This window comes from Rana temporaria, chromosome 5 (genome assembly GCF_905171775.1).
Source record: "Rana temporaria chromosome 5, aRanTem1.1, whole genome shotgun sequence".
Classification (NCBI taxonomy): Eukaryota; Metazoa; Chordata; class Amphibia; order Anura; family Ranidae; genus Rana; species Rana temporaria.
In genome coordinates this window covers 169,472,134-169,498,714 of record NC_053493.1, presented here as the reverse complement: position 1 = coordinate 169,498,714, position 26,581 = coordinate 169,472,134, and the positions used below count along the sequence as shown (strand labels likewise).

At 46.3% G+C, this 26,581-nt stretch overlaps 1 protein-coding gene across 2 annotated transcripts in view; it reads right to left on the bottom strand.

Moving 5' to 3' along the window:
• The window catches only part of SLC12A7 (solute carrier family 12 member 7), a 574,243-nt gene that overhangs the window by 176,850 nt on the left and 370,812 nt on the right, over positions 1 to 26,581 (bottom strand). For both annotated transcript variants that reach the window (XM_040353352.1, XM_040353353.1), the window contains exons 15-16: positions 19,018 to 19,137; positions 3,698 to 3,802 (exon numbers count right to left, since the gene is read on the bottom strand). In XM_040353352.1, the coding sequence (XP_040209286.1) occupies positions 3,698 to 3,802; positions 19,018 to 19,137 (225 nt within the window). The remainder of the gene's footprint in view (positions 1 to 3,697; positions 3,803 to 19,017; positions 19,138 to 26,581) is intronic.

Genomic DNA, 26,581 nt, shown 5'->3' with positions numbered 1-26,581 from the left:
GGCTACAAGCTAGAATTCAGCGAACTTCCACCACCCCGTTTTCTGAAATCAAGAGTTGCCAAAGATCCAGAAAAAAGAAGGCCTTTACCGTTGGCCTGGGAACACCTGTTGTCCCAAGGGGTAATCTTGGAGTTAGCCCCAGCAGGTCAGGGATCAGGATTCTATTCAAACTTGTTTACAGTTCCAAAACCAAACGTGATGTCAGACCTATCCTAGATCTGAAAAGCCTGAATCAGTTTCTGAACATTCACTCCTTCCGCATGGAGTCTGTCCGTTCAATTGTTTCCACCCTTCAGGGAGGAGAATTCCTGGCAACAATAGATATCAGAGATGCATATATACATGTGCCAATATTCCCCGCTCACCAAAGGTTTCTAAGGTTTGCGGTTGATAATTCAATTTGTGGCCCTTCCTTTCGGGCTGGCTACGGCACCTTGAGTGTTCACGAAAATAATGGCCCTGGCTCTAGCAAGGCCAAGGGCAAAAGGCATAGCAGTAACCGCCTACCTGGGCGATCTGTTGATCATAGATCAGGCCGCCGCACACCTGGGCCACAATGTGCACAGCACAGTGGAATATTTAGAGTACCTAGGCTGAGGCCTCAATCTGGAGAAATCTTCCTTGCAGCCTCAAAAAAGGCTGGAGAACTTGGGCATCATTATAGACATGTCCCAAAGCAAGGTATTACTTTCCAAGCCAAAGGCAAAAGCCATAGGAGACTTAGTCGGAGTGATAAAGGCAAAAAGAAGGCCTTCCATCCGGCTATGCATGAGATTATTGGGAAAGATGGTAGCCTTATTTGAGGCTGTCCCTTACGCCCAGTTTCAATTGGTGGTTGCTCCCCCCAAAATCTGTCAGAAGGAAAATCCTTCACTCCAGTGACCTGGAAAGTGGTGACCACAGACGCAAGCCTTCTTGGCTGTGGGGTTCAGTTCTAGAAGAAGCATCTGCCCAGGGGAAGTTGTCCGGGGCCAAAAAGCTCCTACCCATCAACATTCTGGAGATTCGAGCAATTCATCTGGCCCTCAGAGTCTGGTCTTACAGACTGCAAGGTTGGCCTGTTCGGATTCAGTCGGACAATGCTACAGCCGTGGCCTATATCAATCACCAAGGGGGCACCAGACGTCTGGATGCCCAAAAAGAGGTGAATCACATCCTGGCCTTGGCAGAAAAGCATATTCTTTGCCTATGGTCTTCATTCCAGGGGTAGAAAATTGGCAGGCGGATTTTTTAAGCCGCCGGCAGCTGAGTCCAGGAGAATGGTCTCTACATCCCGACAGGTTTCAAATCATATGTCAGAAATGGGGAACCCCAGATGTGGACCTGTTGACTTCCAGGTTCAGCTTTGTGTCAAGAACAAGAGATCCCTGTGCCCAAGGGTCAGATGCCCTGACAATCTCATGGGATCATTATTCCCCGATTTATGCGTTTCCTCCAGTTCCGCTTCTCCCACGATTCCTTCAGAGAGTCAAGAAGGAAGGAAGAAAAGTCTGATTTTGGTCGCCCCGGCTTGGCCCAGGAAACCCTGGTATGCAGAAATCATAAGGATGGCAGAAGGAAGACCCGGAGTTCTCTCACTACACGCTCAGACCTACTGTCGTAGGGTCCAATATTTTATCCTGCCTTACAAAGTCTAAATTTGACGGTTTGGCTGTTAAGACCCACATTCTGAGTAAACGTGGGCTCTCAGGGCCAGTCCTATACACTCTGGCTAATGCTACCGGTAGAAAGCCGGCCTCCAGGCTCATCTATTACAGAATCTGGAAGGCATATGTTTCCTGGTGTGAACCCAGAAGATGGCATCCTAGGAAGTATGCCATTAATAGGATTCTTGCCTTTCTTCAGTTGGGCTTAAATATGAAGTTGGCTTTGAGCACTATCAAGGGCCAAATCTCGGCCTTGTCTGTATTTTTTCAAAAACAGCTTGCCTCTCATTTCCTAATCAGGGCCTTTGTTCAGGGGGCACTGTGTTTGAATCTGCCAGTTAAGTCTCCTGTGTGCCCATGGGATTTGAATTTGGTATCATTTGTTTTACAGAAACTACCTTTTGAACCATTACACCAGGTTTCTCCAAGTCTGTTGACACAGAAACAGTTTTTTCTTGTAGCCATATCCTCAGCAAGGAGGGTATCGGAATTGGTGGCTCTTTCATGTAAAGAACCGTATATAATTATTCATGATGACAGGGTGGGTGCTGCGTCCTCACCCAACTTTGAATAAAGATATAGTCCTATCGTCTTTTTTTCCAGATCCGCAGTCTGGGGAGTAATCTGTAAGGCTGCTACTTGGTCTTCGGTCCATACATTTACAAAATGCTACCAGGTAGATGTGAGAGGTTACAAGGATGCCGCCTTCGGGCGTAGTGTGCTGCAGGCAGCAGTATAGATCCTCTGGCTTGATGGCGGTATTACTCTGATCTGTGTCTCCCTCCCCTCAAATTTTAGCACTGCTATGGGACATCCCATTAAGTGATTAAGGCTCTGTGTCCCGTGATGTATGATCAAGAAAGTAGGATTTTTTTAATACAGCTTACCTGTAAAATCCTTTTCTTGGGAATACATCACGGGACACAGAGCTCCCACCCTTCTTCAGAGTTAAACGTAAAACACTTATTGCTTTGCTACAAAAAACTGAGGTACTCTCAGTTTTTGATGTGCAAACACAGTTCTGTAGTGCTGTGTATTAGAAAAAAATAGGATTTTTTTTAATACAGCTTACCTGTAAAATCCTTTTCCTGGGAATTCCCAAGAAAAGGATTTTACAGGTAAGCTGTATAAAAAAAAAAATCCTATTTTTTTCTAACACAGCACTATAGAACAAAAATGTGAAAATGGTTCTTATGTTTGCACTGTGGTACACTGCAATGTACTTGTGTCGGCAGGGTCAGATGGGGTGCAATTTTAAATGAATGGCACCACAAATCGTGTGTTAATGTGCACTGCAAAAACAAGTGGTAAGGCACATTTTTTATTACGCATTACTGCAATGCACAGATGTGAAGAAACCCTTAAAGTGCATCTATAGCCAAAAAAAATCATTTAGTATTGGATAGGGTAGGAAAGAATCTGGGTTCCATTTGAGATAGCCAAACAGAGGAATGCAGAAACCTCTGCCATCTTTTTATTGTTGTCCATTTCTCTGTGGCAGATTTTCCCTCACTTACGGTCTGTTAAAGATCCCCATAATGGTGATTGGGAAATCGTGAGCACTGGATAAAAACAACAAAATTGGGTATAGATACACTTTTAATTCTCTTAAAAGAGGAATTTAGCCTTCTTGATAGCCAGCATGTTTGATAATACCACATTAAACATTGCTCTACTTTATATATATATATCCTTCACCTTAATTGAACACAAATATTTTAATAATCCACATAACCCTTGATCTTGTTAATATATTTATAAGAATTTATAAAGTAATATTTTTTTTCATCTACAAGCAAATTTTGTAATACTGTAAGACAGAGTAGACTGGAAGCACATATGAGATACAACTAAAACATCTTCCCAAAAGGCCTATTCTGTTTAATTTGATTACAAATAACCAATCATATGGCATGAATATTGTTCCTGATTACCCATTTGCTTGCGTGTTTTTTTACTTTTATTCAGGGACACAGTCTCTTAAAAGCTTAATAAAATTAGTTTCAATTGCACAAATATCAACTGTAAAAACAAATGATACAGAAACTTACCTCCAATTTTTAGTATGCATTGTTCCATGTTCAACACGTAGCAATGCATAGCGAGCTGCATTTAAGGACAGTCCTCGTATTCCATCTCCCCATTCTTTTTCAGCGCTAAAATGTAGGACATTTTAAACGTGGTTAATACTATTTTTTAGGGATGATAAGCAGATCTTTAGCCATTAAATATGATTTATGTTAAAGGGTTATTTATAAATGTTTCCAAACATTAGTCACACAACCTTTACCCATGATTCACGCTTTATTCAATTGAATTCACATGAACAAAATGTGTTAATCTTAGGTTAAGTTGCACAAACATTGCTTGAAAATATTTATTAAACCCATAATAATTAGTCATATTATTATTATTATTATTATTATTATTATTATTATTATTAGAGTAGTATTAAATCCACGGTGGTTTTTATCCTAAGACCCCTTTCACACGTGCGGACCGTATGTCCGCTTTTTCATCCATCCGTTTGCGGATGAAAAAGGGACATATATTGGTCCCCATGAGATTGCGGGTGTCAGCGGATGAAAATCCGCTGACACCCGATCTCGTCCGCCTCCGCAAAGATCCGATTTTGCAGACGGAAGAAAACCCTATTTTTCCTTTCGTCTGTGGATCGGATCGGATGAACATAGGGGAGAGCGGAGAAAAGACAGGGTGGTCCCTGCACAGTGTGCGGGGACCGCCCTGTCATCCGTCGGCTCAGCGGGGATCAACGGAGCGATCCCCGTTGAGCATACGGAGGCGGATCATTACTGATCCACCCCGTGTGAAAGGGGCCCAACACGTTAAGCACAATGATATAAAAATTCCCCAGTAAACCATTTGTTAAAATTCTTACCCCAAGCCTTAATGTTTACAAACTTTCAATGCTGCGCCTGGTCTCTTACTGCTGCTTCCCTGAGATTCTAGTCTTCAGTGGACAGTGCAGTTCCGAATTGGTCTGTAAACTTGGAGAAGGGAGGAGTAGGGGAGTGCCTTGGCACCCTAAGCTATGGGGCTGTGTGTTTCTTATGATGCACAATGGGGGAGATTTACTAAAACTGAAGCACTCAGAATCTAGTGAAGCTGTGCATGGTAGCCAATCAGCTTCTAACTTCAGCTTGTTCAATTAAGCTTGTTCAATTAAGCTTTGACAGTAAAACAAAACCTGGAAGCTGAATGGTTTCCAAACAGAGTTGCACCAGGTTTTGCACATACCAGTTTTAGTAAATCATGCTAGCAGTGTAAGGAGACACAGCTCTAGTGCCTGCATGCAAGGGTGGCTCCAAAGGACACCAAAGGCTGGGTTCACACCTATGTGAATTGGATCTGGTTTTCCCTGCATCCATCTGGCATAGCAGGAGAATGTAACTGGCTCTCTATGCAGACGATTCACATATCTCTGGGGCAGTTGTGGCGCGCACTGTGCGTCTTTGGCTCAGTTTCAGGCAAAAAATTGTCCCTGATCTTGAGAACGGGGATGCACAGTGTTCCTGTGCGATCTGCAGCCGGTTCCAATGTGAACCGAGCCTAAAAGAGAAAAGGAGCCACCCTGAACAGAAAACCTGGGCAGAGGTCATAGAACCAGCTTAAACAAGAACACAGGCGTTAAAGGGTTACTCCACTTACATTACTATTATTAAAATGATACATTATGGACAGGATGTTAATGGGGTTGTAAACCCTCATGTTTTTTCATCTTAATGCTTCAAGGTAAAAAAAAACTTCTGTCACTGACCAGCTCCCCAGCCCCCCCCCCCCCCCCATTTTACTCACCGAGCCTCGTATTTGCCACGTCGGAGACCGATTGGATAGATTGATAGCAGCACAGCCATAGGCTCCTGCTGCTGTCAATCAAAGCCAATGATGTGGGCGACAAGAGTGCGCCCGCAAGGTAATCCCCGGGGGGGCGCTTCTCCTAGGGGGTTATATGATGCAGGGAGGAGCTACCAGCGCCCCCAGAAGTCGAGGATTGGGGCCACTCTGTGCAAAACAAACTACACAGTGGAGGCAAGTATGAAAGGTTTGTTATAAAAAAAATAATAAATAAAAAAATAAATAAATAAATAAAAATAAATAAGCCTTACCTCACTATAACCAAAAAAAAAAGGATAAACTGGTATTTGTATAAACTGAACCATGCATTATACAATATGACTTTATAGAGGGAGGATCGAAGGAGGGAGGAGTGTCTGGACTCTCTGGACACCTTCCTCCTTCGATCCTCCCCTTGTTCCTTTTGCAGCCATTTTGGGCCAGATCCACAAAAACCTGGCGTAACTTAAAAAATCCCATTTAAGTTACACTGCCTTAAAATTTCTACCTAAGTGCCCGATCCACAAAGCACTTATCTAGAAATTTCAGGCTGTGTAACTAAAATTCCGCCGGCGCAAGGCGTTCCTATTCAAATGGGGCGAGTCCCATTTAAATGAGGCGCGCTCCCGCGCCGGCCGTACTGCGCATGCGCGAAGTTACGCCGAGTTTTGAGGATCGCGACGGCTTAAAAAAGTTGCGTCGGGAAAAAAAAAAAATGACAGCGTCGCTAGGCATGCATTCCTGAGGGAGAACTCCATGCCAATTTTCAAAGAAAAAACCGGCATGGGTTCACCCCCCAGGAGCATACCAGGCCCTTAGGTCTGGTATGGGTTGTAAGGAGACCCCCCTACGCCGAAAAATCGACGTAGGGGTCCCCCTACAATCCATACCAGACCCGTATCCAAAGCACGCTACCCGGCCGGTCAGGAAGGGAGTGGGGACGAGCGAGCGCCCCCCCCTCCTGAGCCGTGCCAGGCCGCATGCCCTCAACATGGGGGGGTTGGGTGCTGTGGGGCAGGGGGGCGCACTGCGGGCCCCCCCACCCCAGAGCACCCTGTCCCCATGTTGATGAGGACAGGACCTCTTCCCGACAACCCTTGCCGTTGGTTGTCGGGGTCTGCGGGCGGGGTGCTTATAGGAATCTGGGAGTCCCCTCAAATAAGGGGGCCCCCAGATACCGGCCCCCCACCCTAAGTGAATGGATATGGGGTACATCGTACCCCTATCCATTCACCTGTAGGCAAAAAGTTAAAGTTAGTAAACACACAACACAAGGGTTTTTAAAATAATTTATTATTCTGCTCCGGATGCCCCCCCTGTCTTCTTTATTAGCTCTATTAGCAGGGGGGGCTTCTTCTTCCACTCTCCGGGGGTCTTCTCCGCTCTCCGGGGGGGGTTTCTTCTTCCGCTCTCTGGGGGGGGCTTCTCCGGACTCTGGGGGTCTTCTTCCATCTTCTCCCCTCTTCCGCTGTTGACTCGGCGAACCCCGGTTCTTCTGCAGATGTCCGGTGCCGCCTTCTTCAGCGCTGGCTGCCTGCTATCTTTGTGTGTTAGCTCAATTTCTAACAGGCAGCCGGCACGGTCTTCTGTGATGTCAGGGTCTTCTCTTCTGTTCTTCTCCCCTCTTCCGATGTTGACTCGTCGCATCTTGTCGCTGTAATGATGGAAGCGCGCCTTGCATCCCATTTATATAGGCATCACCGTCCCATCATGCTCCGGCAGGTACCCACGTGGTGGGTGCCTACCCACGTGCACCCACCACGTGGGTACCTACCGGAGCATGATGGGACGGTGATGCCTATATAAATGGGATGCAAGGCGCGCTTCCATCATTACAGCGACAAGAGGCGACGAGGCAACATCGGAAGAGGGGAGAAGAAGACCCTGACGTCACAGAAGACCGCGCCGGCTGCCTGTTAGAAATTGAGCTAACACACAAAGATAGCAGGCAGCCAGCGCTGAAGAAGGCACCGGACATCTGCAGAAGAACCGGGGTTCGCCGAGTCAACAGCGGAAGAGGGGAGAAGATGGAAGAAGACCGCCGGAGTCCGGAGAAGCCCCCCCCCCGGAGAGCGGAAGAAGAAACCCCCCCCGGAGAGCGGAGAAGACCCCCGGAGAGTGGAAGAAGAAGCCCCCCCTGCTAATAGAGCTAATAAAGAAGACAGGGGGGGCATCCGGAGCAGAATAATAAATTATTTTAAAAACCCTTGTGTTGTGTGTTTACTAACTTTAACTTTTTGCCTACAGGTGAATGGATAGGGGTACGATGTACCCCATATCCATTCACTTAGGGTGGGGGGCCGGTATCTGGGGGCCCCCTTATTTGAGGGGACTCCCAGATTCCTATAAGCACCCCGCCCGCAGACCCCGACAACCAACGGCAAGGGTTGTCGGGAAGAGGTCCTGTCCTCATCAACATGGGGACAGGGTGCTCTGGGGTGGGGGGGCCCGCAGTGCGCCCCCCTGCCCCAGAGCACCCAACCCCCCCATGTTGAGGGCATGCGGCCTGGCACGGCTCAGGAGGGGGGGGGGCGCTCGCTCGTCCCCACTCCTTTCCTGACCGGCCGGGTAGCGTGCTTTGGATACGGGTCTGGTATGGATTGTAGGGGGACCCCTACGTTGATTTTTCGGCGTAGGGGGGTCTCCTTACAACCCATACCAGACCTAAGGGCCTGGTATGCTCCTGGGGGGGGAACCCATGCCGGTTTTGTTTTTACAAATTGCCGTGGAGTTCTCCCTCGGGAATGCATACCAAATGCCGTCGCTGGAATGGGCTTTTACATGGTGTGACTAGTTTACACTTTGTAACATCAGCCCTAGTTTTACACTTGCAAAATAAAACTTATGGCGAAAAAACGAAGCTGGAAAGCTTTGTGGATCGCCTTAAGTGCTAATTTGCATACTAGAAACGGCATTTCGACTCAAAATGCCCCCAGCGGCGGATGCGGTACTGCATCCTAAGATTCGGCAGTGTAATTCAATTACACATGCCGGATCTTCTGCCTAACTTTGGAAAAAGCCTTTTGAGGATCGTTTCCAAAGTTAGACACAGACTGAACAGCAGTTAAGTCTGCGTATCTCTTTTGAGGATCTGGCCCTTTATTCTTATAAACCTGGCTACTTGGCTAGCATGATTGCTGCCAAGCAAGTTGCTGATTAGCCCTGTGTTTTCAACTCACACTGGAATAAGTAAGGATTTCTCTCATTTCCCCACCAATTCTTACCACTAATAACGTTACCTAACACTCGCCCTGCTTTCATTCTGTCATTCCTACAGATACCATTATAGGTCCAGTTCACTACTGGTTTGTTAACTTGATTGCCAGTCAAGGTAATTCACAGTTTTCTTTCACTCAGATCTGTCTCTTTAATGTATACCATCAACATGAGTCAGTGTATTTGATCATAGACACACTATTCTATGGATCTTACTCCATACAGCAATTGCCTGTACACACACACACACACACACACACAAATGATCTGCCACAAATGACATATTCCCCCAGATGTACCTTTCAACCTGCGGGTCCATAATCTTTTGATCACCTTCTAGGTTACACACACACACACACACACACACACACACACACACACACACAATACAATCAGATTGCACAGTAGTGCTTGGATCCACCAATGGAATGGGCATTTTAATTTTACCTCATGATGTATGAAATCTTTAAAGCTGGGTGGCTTGTTCAGCAAATGGACAGCCAGATTGTACAGTGTGTGGCTTCTATCAGCTCTTTGGATATATTTTGTCATTTCTATTGGCATGGACCATAGGATGAGCACATGGATTGATAACTGGCTACAAGGGCGAGGGTGGTGATAAATGGGGAATATTCGGAATGGGTAGGGGTGGGTACTGGGGTCCCCCAGGTTCTGTGATGGGACCAATCCTATTTATTTTGTTTACAAACGACCTGGAGGATGGGGTAAACAGTTCAATATTTGCGGACGATACTAAGCTAAGCAGGGCAATAATTTCTCTGAAGGATGTGGAAACCTTGCAAAAATATCTGAACAAATTAATGGGGTGGGCAACTACATGGCAAATGAGGTTCAGGGTAGAAGAATTTAAAATAATGCATTTGGGTGGCAAAAATATGAATGCAATCTACTCACTGGGGGGGACCTCTGGGGGAATCTAGGATGCAAAAAAGACCTGGGGGTCCTAGTAGATGATATGCTCAGTAATGGCCTGCAATGCTGCTGCCAACAAAGCAAACAAAATATTGGCATGCATTAAAAAGGGGATTAACTCCAGAGATAAAACAAGAATTGTTCCGCTCTACAAGACTCTGGTCCGACTGCACCTCGAGTATGCTGCCCAGTTCTGGGCACCAGTCCTCAGAAAGGATGTACTGCAAATGGAGCGACAATGAACAAAGCTAAAGGGTCTTGAGGATGTTCGTTACGAAGAAAGGTTGCGAGCACTGAACTTACTCTCTCTGGATTAGAGACGCTTGAGAGGGGATGCGATTTAAATTTACAAATGCCATACTGGTGACCGCACAATAGGTATAAAGCTTTTTTGCGGAAAGGCACTTAAGGACTGCCTCCTGCAGATATACGTCGGCAGAATGGCACGGCTGGGCACAAGCATGTACCTGTACGTCCTCTTTAAGTGCCCAGCCGTGGGTCGCAGGCCCGCGACCCGGTCCGAAGCTCCGTGGCCGCGGGACCTGCGGACCCGATCGCCGCCGGAGTCCCGCGATCGGTCCCCGGAGCTGAAGAACGGGGAGAGCTGCGTGTAAACACAGCTTCCCTGTTCTTCACAGTGGCAGCTCCATTGATCGTGTGTTCCCTAATATAGGGAAGCACGATCAATAACGTCACACGTCCAGCCCCGCCCCCCTACAGTTAGAAAAACATATGAGGTCACACAACCCCTACAGGTTAACTCCTAAACTGCACTGTAATTGTCACAGTAAACAATGCATTTTATAGCATTTTTTGCTGTGAAAATGACAATGGTCCCAAAAATGTGTCAAAATTGTCTGATGTGTCCGCCATAATGTCGCAGTCACGAAAAAAATCGCTGATCGCCACCATTAGTAGTAAAAAAATAATTAATAAAAATGCAATAAAAATCCTATTTTGCAAACGCTATAAATTTTGCGCAAACCAATCGATAAACGCTTATTGCGATTTTTTTTTTACCAAAAATAGGTAGAAGAATACGTATCGGCCTAAACTAAGGAAAAACATTTTTTTTTATATCTTTTTGGGGGATATTTATTATATCAAAAAGTAAAAAATATAGCATTTTTTTCAAAATTGTCGCTTTATTTTTGTTTATAGCGCAAAAAATAAAAACCGCAGAGGTAATCAAATACCACCAAAAGAAAGCTCTATTTGTGGGAAAAAAAGGACGCCAAATTTTGTTTGGGAGCCACATCGCACGACCGCGCAATTGTCAGTTAAAGCGACGCAGTGCCGAATCGCAAAAACTGGCTAGGTCCTGCATAAAGGTCCGGGTCTTAAGTGGTTAACAAGACACGTGGTCACTCATTAAAATTAATAAAAAAGAGGTTTAACCTTAAACTACGTAGAGAGTTTTTTTACTGTAAGTGCAGCAAGGATGTGGAATTCCTTTCCACAGGCGGTGGTCTAAGCGGGGGCATCGATGGTTTCAAAAAACTATTAGATAAGCACCTGAACAACCACAACATACAGGGATATACAATGTAATACTGACATATAATCACAAATATATGATGGACTGGTGTCTTTTTTCAACCTCACCTACTACATGTAACAATTTATCGGCATATAACACACACCCTGGGCCAGATTCACGTAGCGCAGCGGATCTATAGATCCGCTCGTTCTACGTGAATTAAGATCCGCTCCCGCAAGTTTAGGAGGCAAGTGGCTAATTCACAAACCACTTACCTCCAAACTTGCGACGGCGGATCCTAAATCCCCCAGCGGAATTCAAATTCCGCGGCTAGGGGAGTGTCATATTTAAATCAGGCGCGCTCCCGCGCCGATTTAAATACGCATGCGTCGTCCGGGGAATTTCCCGGCGTGCATTGCTCCCACTGACGTCAATAGGACGTCAGTGGTTTCGATGCGTACGCAAACTACGTAGTTCCGTATTCGAGAACGACTTACGGAAACTACGTAAAAAAATACAAATCGACGCGGGAACGACGGCCATACTTAACAATACTTACCCCTGCTTTTAGCATGGGTAAGTATACGACGGGTACCGCGCTACGGAAACGACGTAAGAACACTGCGTCGGGTCCGCGTACGGTCGTGAATTTCGCGTATCTCGCTGATTTACATATTATTCAGTGTAAATCAGCGGGAACGCCCCCGGCGCCATTTTTAATTCAAAAAAAAGATCCGACAGTGTAACACAGTGTAACACTGTCGGATCTCAGCCCTATCTATGCGTAACTGGTTCTATGAATCAGGCGCATAGATAGGACCTGAAAAAAGCTGAGATACGATGGTGTATCTGAGATACACCGTCGTATCTGCTTCGTGAATCTGGCCCCCTAACTTTAAGAGGGAAGTTTCAGGAAAAAAAAAACTTTCCACAGCCCCCTGCGTATAACACGCAGGCACAGTTTACCCACTATTTTGAGGGTAAAAAAGTGAGTTATATACGCCAATAAATACAGTATATATTCTTACTAGCTCAAAAAAAGGTTTTAAACCTGTATGTATTTTATAATTAAGGATAATTATTCTTAGTAGTACTATCATTAACATTTTCATAATTTTTTGTACCAATTTATGATTGTACAATCAGATGGTATAATGTATGGTTCAATTTATACACCAGTTTCAATAATTTTTTTTTTCCTCTTCTTGTTATAATTTCATCCATAATGTATCATTTTGGTTATGATTACTATTAAAGCTATTAATACAATTATTATTTTTTATCTTTCAGGACCCATATTTTTATTAATATTTTTGTTCAGCTCTCATTTTGTATGTAATTATTAGTTTTAATTATGACCCAGTGGAGGGGACATTGTATTGATGTCAGATTGACATGATAATCTTCTTCTGTTCTTTCTAGCCCTGATAAAGGGGGCACATAGACCGCCGAAACACATTGAATATTTTTTGATCTGTACACCTGACTTTTAATGGAATAAAGTTGGAACTGGACTTCTTAGCAGTGGAGTGGCACGGCGCTTAAATTTCAACCCTTCTTACATTACACCACAAGCCATGGAGACTGTGGAAATCATCTGGGGTGAAGAAGCCTGCCCAGTAACCAGATCATTTACACCAACATTAAAAGGCTTGTAAAGGCAGATTTTTTTTTATCTTCATACATTCTATTAAATAAGATAAAAAGCCTTCTGTGTGCAGCAGCCCCCCTAAGGCCTAGTACACACGAGAGGATTTATCCGCGGATACGGTCCATCGGACCGTTTCCGCGGATAAATCCTCTCGAGGATTTCCGAGGATTTTGATCCGATGGAGTGTACTCACCATCGGATCGAAATCCGCACCGAAATCCCATCGCGATGATGTGTCGCGCCGTCGCCGCGTTAATGACGCGGCGACATGTGCGACGCTGTCATATAAGGAATTTCACGCATGCGTCGAATCATTACGACGCATGCGGGGGATTGATTCGGACGGATTGATCCGGTGAGTCTGTATAGACCAGCGGATCAATCCGTTGGGATGGATTCAAGCGGATAGATTTTAAAGCATGTCTTAAAATTTTTATCCGCTGGAAATCCATCCCAGGGGATAAAAATCAGCGGAAACAGATCCGCTGGATTGTACACACCAGGGGATCTATCCGCTGGAGCCGGTCCGCGGATCAATTCCAGCGGATGGATCCTCTCATGTGTACGGGGCCTAAGACCTCATGTACACTGCTGCTGGTAAATGGACGTTTAGGAGCAGTTGGGCATTTTTGTTCAACTGTTACTGAACTCTCCTCTATGTTATCTTATCAGTACATGTACATAGGGTCGTTTACAGTAGTTTCTAGGCAGTTGAGTTAGAGGCTTTTTTTGGAATGCAAAAAAATTGGTTCAAAAGCTGAGTTTAGAGGCATTTTAAGTGCCAAATGCTTCAAAACATGGCTAAAACGCGGTAACTTGCATTTAGGCAGGTTTTGTTTAGGCCCCATGCACACGAGACACTCTTAGGCCCCATGCACACGAGACGCAGATGCAAATTCATCTAAACACAAGTTTTCAAACGCAAAAAACGGCGTTTAAAACGCCCGTTTTTGTCGCGAATTTTGCGGCGTTTTACCGCGTTTGCGTTTATAAGCGTTTGGTTAAGAAACATCACAAGACCCTCCCTAAGCTAAAAAAACAGTATTATTTAACCATTTCAGCCATTTTGTGAGACCAGAGCAGCTGAGAGAGCAGCAGTGTACGTGTATTTAGCGTGTCACTTGCCACGTCACCTGCCTCAAGTTGTGAATTGTCCATCTGCCATGTCACCTGGCCACGCCACCTGCCACAAGTTGTGGATTGTCCACTGGCCACGTCACCTGCCATGTCACCTGGCCACAAGTTGTGGATTGTCCACTTGCCATGTCACCTGGCCACGTCACGTGCCACGTCACTTGGCCACATCACCTGGCCACGTTACCTGCCACAAGTTGTGGATTGTCCACTGGCCACGTCACCTGCCACGTCAACTGGTCACGTCACCTGCCACAAGTTGTGGATTGTCCACTTGCCACGTCACCTGCCACAAGTGGATTATGCACTTGCCAAATCACCTGGCCACGTCACCTGCCACAAGTTGTGGATTGTCCGCTGGCCACGTCACCTGGCCACATCACCTGCCATGTCACCTGGCCACGTTACCTGCCACAAGTTGTGGATTGTCCACTTGCCATGTCACCTTGCCACGTCAACTGGCCATGTCACCTGCCACAAGTTGTGGATTGTCCACTGGCCACGTCACCTGACCATGACACCTGCCACAAGTTGTGGATTGTCCACTTGCCACATCACCTGCCACAAGTGGATTATGCACTTGCCAAATTACCTGGCCACGTCACCTGCCATAAGTTGTGGATTGTCCACTGGCCACATCACCTGGCCACATCACCTGCCATGTCACCTGGCCACGTTACCTGCCACAAGTTGTGGATTGTCCACTTGCCATGTCACCTGGCCACGTCACCTGCCACAAGTTGTGGATTGTCCACTGGCCACATCACCTGCCACGTCAACTAGCCACAAGTTGTGGATTGTCCACTGGCCACGTGACCTGGCCACGTCACCTGCCACATCACCTGGCCACGTCACCTACCACAAGTTGTGGATTGTCCACTTGCCACGTCACCTGCCTCAAGTTGTGTATGGTCCACTTGCCATGTCATCTGCCATGTCACCTGGCCATGCCACCTGCCACAAGTTGTGGATTGTCCACTGGCCACGTCACCTGCCACAAGTTGTGGATTGTCCACTTGCCATGTCACCTCGCCACGTCACCTGGCCACGTCACCTGCCACAAGTTGTGGATTGTCCACTTGCCACGTCACCTGACCACAACACCTGCCACAAGTTGTGGATTGTCCACTTGTCACGTCACCTGCCACAAGTGGATTATCCACTTGCCAAATCACCTGGCCACGTCACCTGCCACAAGTTGTGGATTGTCCACTGGCCACGTCACCTGCCATGTCACCTGGCCACAAGTTGTGAATTGTGCACTTGCCACATCACCTGCCACATCACCGGCCACAAGTTGTGGATTGTCCACTGGCCACGTCACCTGCCACAAGTTGTGGATTGTCCACTTGCCACGTCACCTGGCCATGTCATCTGCCACAAGTTGTGGATTGTCCACTGGCCACGTCACCTGCCACATCACCTGGCCACGTCACCTACCACAAGTTGTGGATTGTACACTTGCCACATCACCTGGCCACGTCACCTACCACAAGTTGTGGATTGTCCACTGGCCACGTCACCTGGCCACGTCACCTGCCACAAGTTGTGGATTGTCCACAATGCAAGCAATTACATTTTTTTATGTTTTTTCATCATTTGCCATCATTTTTGAGATTTCGAATGTAAAAAAATAGGTCACCTTTAAAAACGCCTATATACAAATTCGCGGCAAAATGCCGGTACCGCGTTTTCCCGCGATTAGCGGCGTTTTGCCTCGATTTGCGTCTGAACCCAAAATTTTGCTTCTGAAAAAACGAGCCTAAACCCAACAGCTTTAAAACGCAAAAAAATGTGAATGTGTGCATGGACACATAGGATAACATTAAAAAAATGCCCAAATGCCTCTGAACTCGAGTTTACCAGCGTCTCGTGTGCATGGGGCCTTAAACGCGTGTTCAGAGGCAGTTGGACACCTTTTTTCAACTGCCCCTGAACACATTCAATGTTATCCTATGTGTCCATGACGTTTTTAGGCAGTTACTAAATGTCGCTAAACGCGGTACCGGGGTTTTGCCGCGATTTCGTTTTTAAAGGTGACCTATTTTTTTACATTAGAAATCTCAAAAATGATGGCAAACGATGAAAAAACAAAAAAATATATAAAAAAAACTGTTGCATTGTGGACAATTCACAACTTGTGGCAGGTGACGTGACAAGTGGACAATTCACAACTTGTGGCAAATGGACAATTCACAACTTGCGGCAGGTGACGTGGCCAGGTGACATGGCCAGTGAAAAATCCACAACTTGTGGCAGGTGACATGGCCAGGTGACGTGGCAAGTGGACACTCCACAACTTATGGCAGGTGACGTGGCAAGTGGACAAGCCACAACTTATGGCAGGTGACGTGGCAAGTGGACAAGCCACAACTTGTGGCAGGTGACATAGTCAGGTGACATGGCAAGTGGACACTCCACAACTTGTGGCTGGTGACGTGGCAAGTAAACAATCCACAACTTGTGGCAGGTGATGTGGCAAGTAAATAATCCACAACTTGTGGCAGGTGACGTGGCCAGTGGAAAATACACAACTTGTGGCAGGTGACGTGGCAGGTGACGTGGCAAGTGAAGTGGTCAGGTGACATGTCAAGTGGACAATCCACAACTTGTAGAAGGTGGCGTGGCCAGGTGACGTGGCAAGTGGACATTCCACAACTTGTGGCAGGTGATGTGGCCAGGTGACGTGTCAAGTGGACACACCACAACTTGGGGCAGGTGATGTGGCCAGGTGACATGACCAGGTGACATGGCAAGTGGACATTCCACAACCTGTGGCAGGTGACGTGGTCATTTGACATGGCAAGTGAACAATCCACAACTTGTGGTTGGTGACATGGCAGGTGATGTGGCCAGGTGACATGGCAAGTGGGCAATCCACAACTTGTGGTAGATGACGTGGCAGGTGATGTGGCCAGGTGACATGGCAAGTGGGCAATCCACAAATTGTGGTAGGTGACGTGGCCAGTGGACATTCAACAACTTGTGGCAGGTGACTTGGCCATGTGACATTGCAAGTGGACAATCCACAACTTGTGGTAGGTGACGTGGCAGGTGACATGGCCAGGTGACGTGGACAATCCACAACTTGTGGCAGGTGACGTAGCCAGGTGACGTGGCAAGTGGACATTCCACAACTTGTGGCAGGTGACGTGGCAAGTGGACATTCCACAACTTGTGGCAGGTGACGTGGTCAGTGGACAATCCAAAACTTGTGGCAGGTGACGTGGTCAGTGGACAATCCAAAACTTGTGGCAGGTGACGTGGACAGTCCAAAACTTGTGGCAGGTGACATGGCCAGTGAACAATCCACAACTTGTGGCAGGTGACGTGGCCAGGTGACGTGGCAAGTGGACACTCCACAACTTGTGGCAGGTGATATGGCCAGGTGACGTGGTCATGTGACATGGCAAGTGGGCAATCTACAACTTGTGGTAGGTGAAGTGGCCAGGTGACATGGCAAGTGGACAATCCACAACTTGTGGCAGGTGATGTGCCAGTGGACAATCCACGACATGTGGCCAGTGAACAATTCACAACTTGTGGCAGGTGATGTGGCAAGTGGAGAATTCACGACATGTGGCAGGTGACGTGGCAAGTGGACAATCCGCAGCTTGTGGCAGGTGATGTGGCAAGTGACACGCTAAATACAAGTACACTGCTGCTCTCTCAGCTGCTACTGACTCTGGTCTCACAAAATGGCTGAAATGGTTAAATAATACTGTTTTTTGAGCTTAGGGAGAGGGTCTTATGATGTTTCTTAACTAAACGCTTATAAAACGCAAACGCGGTAAAAAGCCGGTTTAAGCCTTTAAAAACATGTGTTCAGCAGAGTTTGCACCGGCGTCCTGTGTGCATGGGGCCTTACAGGCATTTTTCAAAAAAAAAAAAAAAAAATGTTTTAAATGCTTCTAAACGCAAACGCGGCAAAATGCAGCATGTAAACGCGGCAAAACAGACGTTTTAAACGTGAGTTACTATCTGTCAAGTTAAATCATTCAGGAGAGGTTGTAAAAGCGTCCCATGTACATGAAGCCTAACACTTACCTAAGGTCCCTCTCTGCCCAGTGATGTCCACAAGTGTTTCAGCCACCCGACATTCTCCTTCCTGAATGGCTGAGACATGGCAGCGGCGCCATTGGCTCCCGCTGCTGTCAAAGTCAGCTAGCTAATCAGGTGAGAGAGGGGGCGTGGCCGGGTTGGGGCTTCGTGTCTGAATGGACACATGGAGCTGTGACTCAGCTTGGGTGTCCCCATAGCCAGCTGCTAGTTGTGGGGGCACTGAACAGGAGGGAGGGGCCCAAAGAAGAGGAGGATCTGGGCTGCTCTGTGCAAATCCACTGAAACAGAGCAGGTAAGTATAACATGTTTATTATTTTTAAAGGAAAAAAAAACAAGACTTTACAATCACTTTAACACCTTAAGAGAACAAAAACCGTAAAATAAACCTATGGGTCCAGCGCTATCTTTCCACTTCTTTCAACTATTCCTTAGTAGAACATTGTAAACGCAGCAGCGGCTTGACAATTATAAAACCGCTTCCATTCACATTAGTTTTCCAAATTGACACAGACAAAAAAACAGCCATTTCTTCAGAATAACAAAAGGTAAGAATCTGTAAAAAAGTTTGTCAATATCCTTGCAGTATACTGTATATGGAATGTTTTTTTCTCAACAAAAGTAAACTTACTCTTTAAAAATGATACAGAAGCAGCATTAGTAAATGATTAAATCAGCTGCTAACAGCGCTTTAAAAAAAATTTAAGGTTTAGTCCCGGGTCCCATTTGTGTGAAGTGGGAACCCTGCGAATTGACTGCAGGCTCCTGCATCGCATCTGACTCGCAGGGTCCTGTGCGTGTTTGGTCCGAATACGATGCAAATTCAGCCATACTATCTGTATGGCTAAAATCACATCACATGGACATCGCATGTGAAGCTTAAACCGAATTTCTAAAATGTAATACATGTAAAGACATGCTTTGCTAGTATCTACATCACAAAGGAATATTTTTTATAATATTTGAGATATTTTATATATTTCACACACAGTAAAAAAACTACGACACAAATAAAAACAAGCTTTTCCTAATATCTGACTTACCCTCTATATTCGATGTACTTATAGATGCATCCAGCAATCAGCATAGCAACTAACGCATAATACCAAGAGCAAATGAACATTAAAGCAAGGCATAAACTCATTCCCACAAATGAAAGTGTCCTAATTAAAAAATAAAAGAGAAAAAAAAAATTAAAAAGAGCCTCGTTACCTAAAAGGGAAATAATTTATATCACATATATGTGTGTATATATTTATACATACATGATTATATATGGAAGCACGTCCATGCCATGGTAATCATTCAACTTGGAATGTACTTCGGTGTTCAAACTTGAGCTGACCCCCAACCCCCCCCCCCCCCCCCCCCCCCCCAAAAGTGTTTCCACCCTCAGCTCTATCTCTTGTGTATTTTATATTCTATTCACATTAGAAATCATCAAATGTTTAAACATAAATATACAATTTTAAGAAAGGGAAAAAAAAAAAGGTAATTTTGACATTGATAACGGCAACACGTCTGACAAAAGTTGGGACAGGGCAACAAAAAGCTGGCAACAGTAAGTGGTACCAACAAGAGCGAGCTGGAAGAACATTTTGCAACTAATTAGGTTAAATGGCAACAGGTTAGCAACATAATTATGTATAAAAACAACATCTTAGAGAGTCAGAGGGGTCGATTTACTAAAGGGAAATCCACTCTGCACTACACGTGCACTTGTAAGTGCAGTCGCTGTAGATCACTGCAGATCTGAGGGGAAGCTCTGAAATTAGGAGAAGCTCTGCTGATTTTATCACCCAGTCATGTGCAAGGAAAAATTTTGTTTTTTATTTTCCTTTCATGTCCCCTTCAGATCTACAGCGACTGCACTTGTAGTGCCAAGTGGATTAGTCTTTCGTAAATAAGCCCCAGAGTGTCTCAAAAGTAAAGATGAGCAGATGTTCACCAATCTGTAAAAAGTGGTGTTCTAAAAAAAAAAAAAAAAAGTAAAAACAATTTCAGAATAATGTTTCTCAACATAAACTTGTAAAGATACTATCATATATAGTACATAATATAAAAAGATTCTGGAAAATCTGTAGAAATCTCCCTGCGCAAGGGACAAGGCTGAAACGCAATATTGAATGCCTGTAATCTTCAGGCCTTCAGATGGCACCGCAATAAAAGCAGGCATGAGTTTGGTCTGTTGCAATCTGGAAAACTGTTCTGTGGTCAGATAAATCAAAGTGTTACATTCTTTTTGGCAGACATGGGAACTGCATTCTCTGGACTAAAAAGGAAAGGGACCTTTTGAGTTATCAGCACTCAATTCAAAAGCCTGCATCTTGGATGGTATGGGGGTGCACTATTGCATATGGAATGGGCAGTTTGCACATCGGAAAAAATAGGATTTTTGCACTCATTGTAAAAGCCTTTTCTCAGAAGTCCATGGACGGACACAGCTTCCTTATACTCTTGACTGTAGGGTTATGTTCCGTCTATTAGGAGAGCTCAATAAGCAGTGCAAACTCAAAAAAAGGAGGGGTGGGTGCTGTGTCCGTCCATGGACTTCAGAGAAAAGGGTTTTACGATGAGTACAAAAATCCTATTTTCTCTTTCGTCCATGGACGGACACCGCTTCCTTATACTCTTGACCATAGGGACGTCCCCAAACAGTGTCAGAATCGAGGGGTGGGAACAGCAATCAAAAACCAAACTTTAACCCAACACACTAGAGCTCCTCAACGGAGGAGATGCAACCTTAAACTGCTACCTGCAAAACTTTGCGGCCGAAGCAGGCATCCGAAGATGCACGAACATCAACCTTGTAAAACTTGGTGAAAGTGTGAACGGACAACCAGGTCGCCGCCTTACACAGCTGTGAGACAGACACTTGATGTCGGAAAGCCCAGGAAGCACCATTGCATCGAATGTGCCGTGACAGGAAAAGGAGGTGCCCACCCCTTCAGGGAGTAAGCCTGAATCACTATCTGTCTGATCCACCGGGAAATGGTGGCCAACGAGACCGCCAGACCTTTCTTTGGACCAGACACCGATGCAAACAGTGATTCTGACCTCCGAAACTGAGCCGTAGCAGACAGATACACCCCGCAGAGCACGTACCATGTCTAAGGAATGTAACGCAGCCTCCTTGGGATGTGACGGCCGAGGACTCAAGGATCCTCATTCAGACGAAAAGCCGAAAACCACCTTTGAAAGAAATGAAGGCTGTGGGCGTAGCACCGTTTTATCTCTATGGAGGCCCAAGTAGGGGGACTTACAAGACAAGGCCACCAACTCAGAGACCCGTCTGACAGACGTAATGGCCACTGGAAAGGCAACTTTCTGAGAGCGCGTCAAGAGAGGAATTTCTCTAATGTTCTCAAAAGGAGGTTTCTGAAGCAACGAGAGCACTAGGTTCAAATCCTGCGAAGGTAGTGGTGGTCGAACCGGAGGAGCCACATGTTGAACCCTTTGAACAAACGTACTCACCAGTGAGTGGGACACCAAGGGACTTTGAAAGAAAACGTCCAAAAATGAAATCTGCCCCTTAATGGTGCCTAAGGCAAGCTTCTGATCCACTTCCCGCTGTAAAAACAGCAGGATTCTAGAAACAGAATATGTACGTGGATGCCACCCCATCTCTTCACACAGAGATTTAGGCCTTCCCTGTGCAATGGTAAATCTTCTGAGAAGATGACTTACGTGCCCTCAGCATGGTGGAAATAAACGAATCTGACAGGCCCTGGTCTCTCAGCACCTGGCTTTCAACAGCTATGCCGTTAAAGCCAGCGACTGTAAAGCAGGATGAAGAATGGGACCTTGCGAGAGAAGGTCCTCCTGCATTGGCAGTCGCCAAGGAGCATCCGCCACCAGGTGTACTAGGTCGGCGTACCAAGGACGCCGAGGCAAAGCTGGGAAAATTAGGATCATTGGGATTCCCTCAGATTCCGCTCTGGAGCAGACGAGGAAGCAGTTTCAGTTGGGGAAATGCATATATCAGCCAATACTGTCCCCATGGCCCAAGGATCTTTTGACCTGGCCATGAACCTCAACATCTATCTTAGGAAAAAGAGGCGGAACACATCCGGGTGTAGGGACCATTCTCCTTGGTCCAGCGTCTGGCGACTTAGGTAGTCTGCTTGCAAGTTTTCTACGCCCGGAAAGTATAGGGCAGATAGAGCCGGCACGCTCCGTTCTGCCCACCTCAGGATGCGAGCGACCTCTAACGCTGCAGCGGAGCTTCTTGTTCCCCCCTGATGGTTGACATACGCCACAACCGTGGCGTTTTCCGACTGAATCCTGACTGGACGCCCCTGTAGGCTCCACGACCATGTGGAGAGGCACAGCCTGATCGCTCGGAGTTCCAGAATATTGATTGGCAGGCGAGATTCTTCCTGTGTCGACTGAACACTGATTCCATCCTAAACTTCCGAACATTTACAAAGGCATTGAGAGACTTGAGGTCCAGGATTGGACGGACTCAGTCCTCCTTGGGGACCACAAACAGATTTGAGTAGAAACCCTGAAACCTTTCCCGCAGTGGCACAGGTATGAGTACCCCGCAGCTCAACAAGTCCTGCACTGCCCCAAATAGGGCATCCCGACAAGCAGGAAGGAGAGGAAGGTTTGAGGGAAAGAATCTGTTTGGTGGATGAGAAAGAAACCATCTTGTACCCCAACGGAACCACTTTGCAGACCCACTGGTCGGAAATCTGGCAGGTCCACCGAGCCGCAAACTCGTGCAGACGTCCCCCCACCCAAAAGTTGGGCCGGGGCAAACCTTCATGCCGTCACAGATTTGTTCGCAGGCTCATTTGGCTTGCCAACCCAGTGGCATTTTTGTCCCCCAGCAGGCCCTTTGTCGGTCTAAGGATGCTTACCTGTGGGACCTGACTGACGAAAATACCGCTTTTGCGCGGAAAAAGAGGGTCCAGGCCTGCGGCGTGGCTCTTTTCTTTTTCTGGACTGGGGGAGGATCGTGCTCTTACCTCCCGTGGCATCCTTTATGATGTCGTCCAGGGAGGCACCAAATAGCCTCCTGCCCCGGAAAGGCAAATCTGCCAGAGCCTCCTTGGAAGTCTGGTCAGCAGACCAGACCTTAAGCCAAATCAGGCGTCGCAGAACCACCGCAGATACTGAGGCTCTGGAGATCAAGGGAGCTGCATCCAGGGCTGCATCACAGACATACTTGAGGCCATGAACTAACTGGTCAGCCAGTTCCACGCAGCCTGGAGGAGCATGATGCTCTTCCAACTCCTGGTGCAATAGTCTTGCCCATTCAGTAAGTGTCTGCGACATCAGTGCCATAGCCAAAATAGGCCGCAAAGCTGAACCCAGCATAGAGAAAATGGACCGACCTACCACTTCGGACCTCCTGTCAGCAGGGCCCTTAAATGAAGGGGTTCCCTCAACCGGAATCGTGGTTGGCTTGTTCAACCGGATACCGGGGGGTCCACAACCAGGGGAGATGCCCACTTTTTTTAAAAGGCTCTCCCCACAAGAGTAATGGACCGCCATGCCCTTAGGGGCCGCAAAGGTCCTCTGCGGTCGTTCCCATTCCTTGTCTATAAACTTATCAAAAAATGTCACATAAGGAAACATTTTCACAGTGTGGGCCTGCTTGTGGGATCCAAAAGGGACCGACCCTTCAGCAGATGTCCCGGCAGTATCCTCTAGCTTAAGGGTGTCACGCACTGCGGTGATAAGAGCTCCAACAAGTGCCTTGTCTTGCTCTGACCCGGACCTGGAGTCCTCCTCACTGTCCGAAAGGTCCTGGTCCGCATCCTCTGATACCTCAGGGCCCTGGGCCGCAGCTGGGCCCAAGTCAGAGTCAGAGCTATCGCCCACACACCGCTTACATCCTGGCAACAAATGATTCCAGGACTGCCGACCAAGTGTCCACAGGGACCGCAGGTACAGGGGCACCGGTTGTTACCACTGGAATGTCTGGGGAAGAAGCGCCAGCTTCTGACGCCATGCTGACCCGCTCACCTGACAGCCCTCAGGGACTAATGTCACAAAAAAAAAAAAAAAGAGAGACCCACCCTCCTTGCTGTACTGACCAAAAGGGGTATCCCAGGGGACTTGCCACCCTGGTGCCAAGGACACTGAGGTGGATGAGAAGGCCGGAAAAACATAGTGCACCCCCATGGCAGACCACCCACACAGAGAGCGGGCCCAGAACACCCTGCAGCCCCCAACCAGGATAGGAAAAACAACCCCTCAGGTACATCCCAGGTCAGTCACAGCATGGTGGAGAAGGGAAGGGAGGACACAAGACCCCCTAATCGACCCCCCTAGAAAAGCCCAGCTGTTCCATCCTGCCAAAACAGGAGGAAAAGTACTTACCCATCCCTTCGAGGACTGCTGGCGCGTTCCTGACAGACCCACTTCCGAGCAATACGGAGTAGCTGCCGGCCACGGCTCACTGTGACAGACAGCTAGCAGCCTGGTCATATGTGTGGCCCGGAGAAAAAAGCTCACCGGCCACCCCTGGAGCAATGGGGTATGTCGTGGCCGACCCAGTGCGTAGCCAAGGCCTGCTCACGCTCGATGGCCGAACTGGGGGGACTACAAGGATCTATATTATCCAGCCTGTCACCCAGCCGGCAGTCGATAGAAGATCTCAGGATAAAAATAAAATAAATTGAAATCTTTAACTACTTGCCGACCAGCCGCCAGAGGCAGATCGGCTCCCCTGCGCGAGAGCCCGTAGCTATACGTCGGCATCTCGAAGCGGCCACTAGGGCGCGATCGCCGCCGGGCACCCGTGATTGCTCGTTACAGAGCGAGGACCGGGAGCCGTGTGTGTAAACACACAGCTCCCGATCCTGTCAGGGGAGAAATGCCTGACCGTCTGTTCATACAATGTATGAACAGCGATCAGTCATTTCCCCTAGTGAGGCCACCCCCCCACTACAGTTAGAACACACCCAGGGAACATACTTAACCCCTTCCCTGCCAGTGGCATTTTTATAGTAATCCAATGCATTTTTATAGCACTGATCGCTACAAAAATGCCAATGGTCCCAAAAATGTGTCAAAAGTGTCCGCCATAATGTCTCAGTACCGAAAAAAAAAAAAATCGCTGATCGCCGCCATTACAAATAAAAAAAAATATTAATAAAAATGCCATAAAACTACCCCCTATTTTGTAAACGCTATAACTTTTGCGCAAAACAATCAAACGTTTATTGCGATTTTTTTTTTTACGAAAAATATGTAGAAGAATAAGTATCGGCCTAAACCAGTGTTTCTCAATTCCAGTCCTCAGGCCCCCCCAACAGGTCAGGTTTTCCATTATTTTGCACAGGTGATTTGATCAGTTTCACTGCCTTAGTAATCACCACAGCCTTTTCATCTGAGGGAAATCCTGAAAACCTGACCTGTTGGGGGGGCCTGAGGACTGGAATTGAGAAACACTGGCCTAAACTGAGGAAAAAAAAAAGTTTTTTTATATATTTTTGGGGGATATTTATTAAATATAAAAAATATTATTTTTTTTCAAAATTGTCGCTCTATTTTTGTTTATAGCGCAAAAACTAAAAACCGTGGAACATAACCCTACAGTCAAGAGTATAAGGAAGCTGTATCCGTCCATGGACGAAAGAGGAATTGTATTTTTTATTTGATATGTTTTATAGCTGTATTTTTTGGTTTATAGCTCAGAAAATAAAGACCGCAAAGGTGATTAAATACCACCAAAAGAAAGCCCTATTTGTGGGGGAAAAAAGGACATATATGTTATTTGGGTACAGCATCGATTGACCGTGCAATTGTCAGTTAAAGGACTGCTGTGCCGTATCGCAAAAAATGGCCTGGTAATAAAGGGGGTTATGTTTTAAAATTTAGGTGCATTAAACACTTATCATGATATCCACAAGTTTTTTTTTTTTTTTTAAATGCCTTATTCTCTTATTACAAAAACATTAAGATGTCAAAAAACATACATGGTTCCTCTTGAAGAACAAACATGCCCAAAAAGCAATAAATAAATTGTTCCTCCCCAAAAATGATTGGGGCATGGGCCTCCCAAACATTGGACTATATGCCCTGGCCTACCTGTTAAGTCACTGGCTGACTGGCTGTACATACTGGGGCAGATTCAGATAGGTCAGCGGATCTTTAACCACTTAAGCCCCGGACCAATATGCAGCCTAAAGACCCAAGGTGTTTTTACAGTTCGGGACTGCGTCGCTTTAACAGACAATTGCGCGGTCGTGCGACGTGGCTCCCAAACAAAATTGGCGTCCTTTTTTCCCCACAAATAGAGCTTTCTTTTGGTGGTATTTGATCACATCTGCGGTTTTTAGTTTTTGCGCTATAAACAAAAATAGAGCGACAATTTTGAAAAAAAAGCAATATTTTTTACTTTTTGCTGTAATAAATATCCCCCAAAAACATATATAAAAACATTTTTTTTCCTCAGTTTAGGCCGATACGTATTCTTCTACCTATTTTTAGTAAAAAAAATCGCAATAAGCGTTTATCGATTGGTTTGCGCAAAATTTATAGTGTTTACAAAATAGGGGATAGTTTTATTGCATTTTTATTATTTTTTTTTTTTTTACTACTAATGGCGGCGATCAGCAATTTTTTTCGTGACTGCGACATTATGGCGGA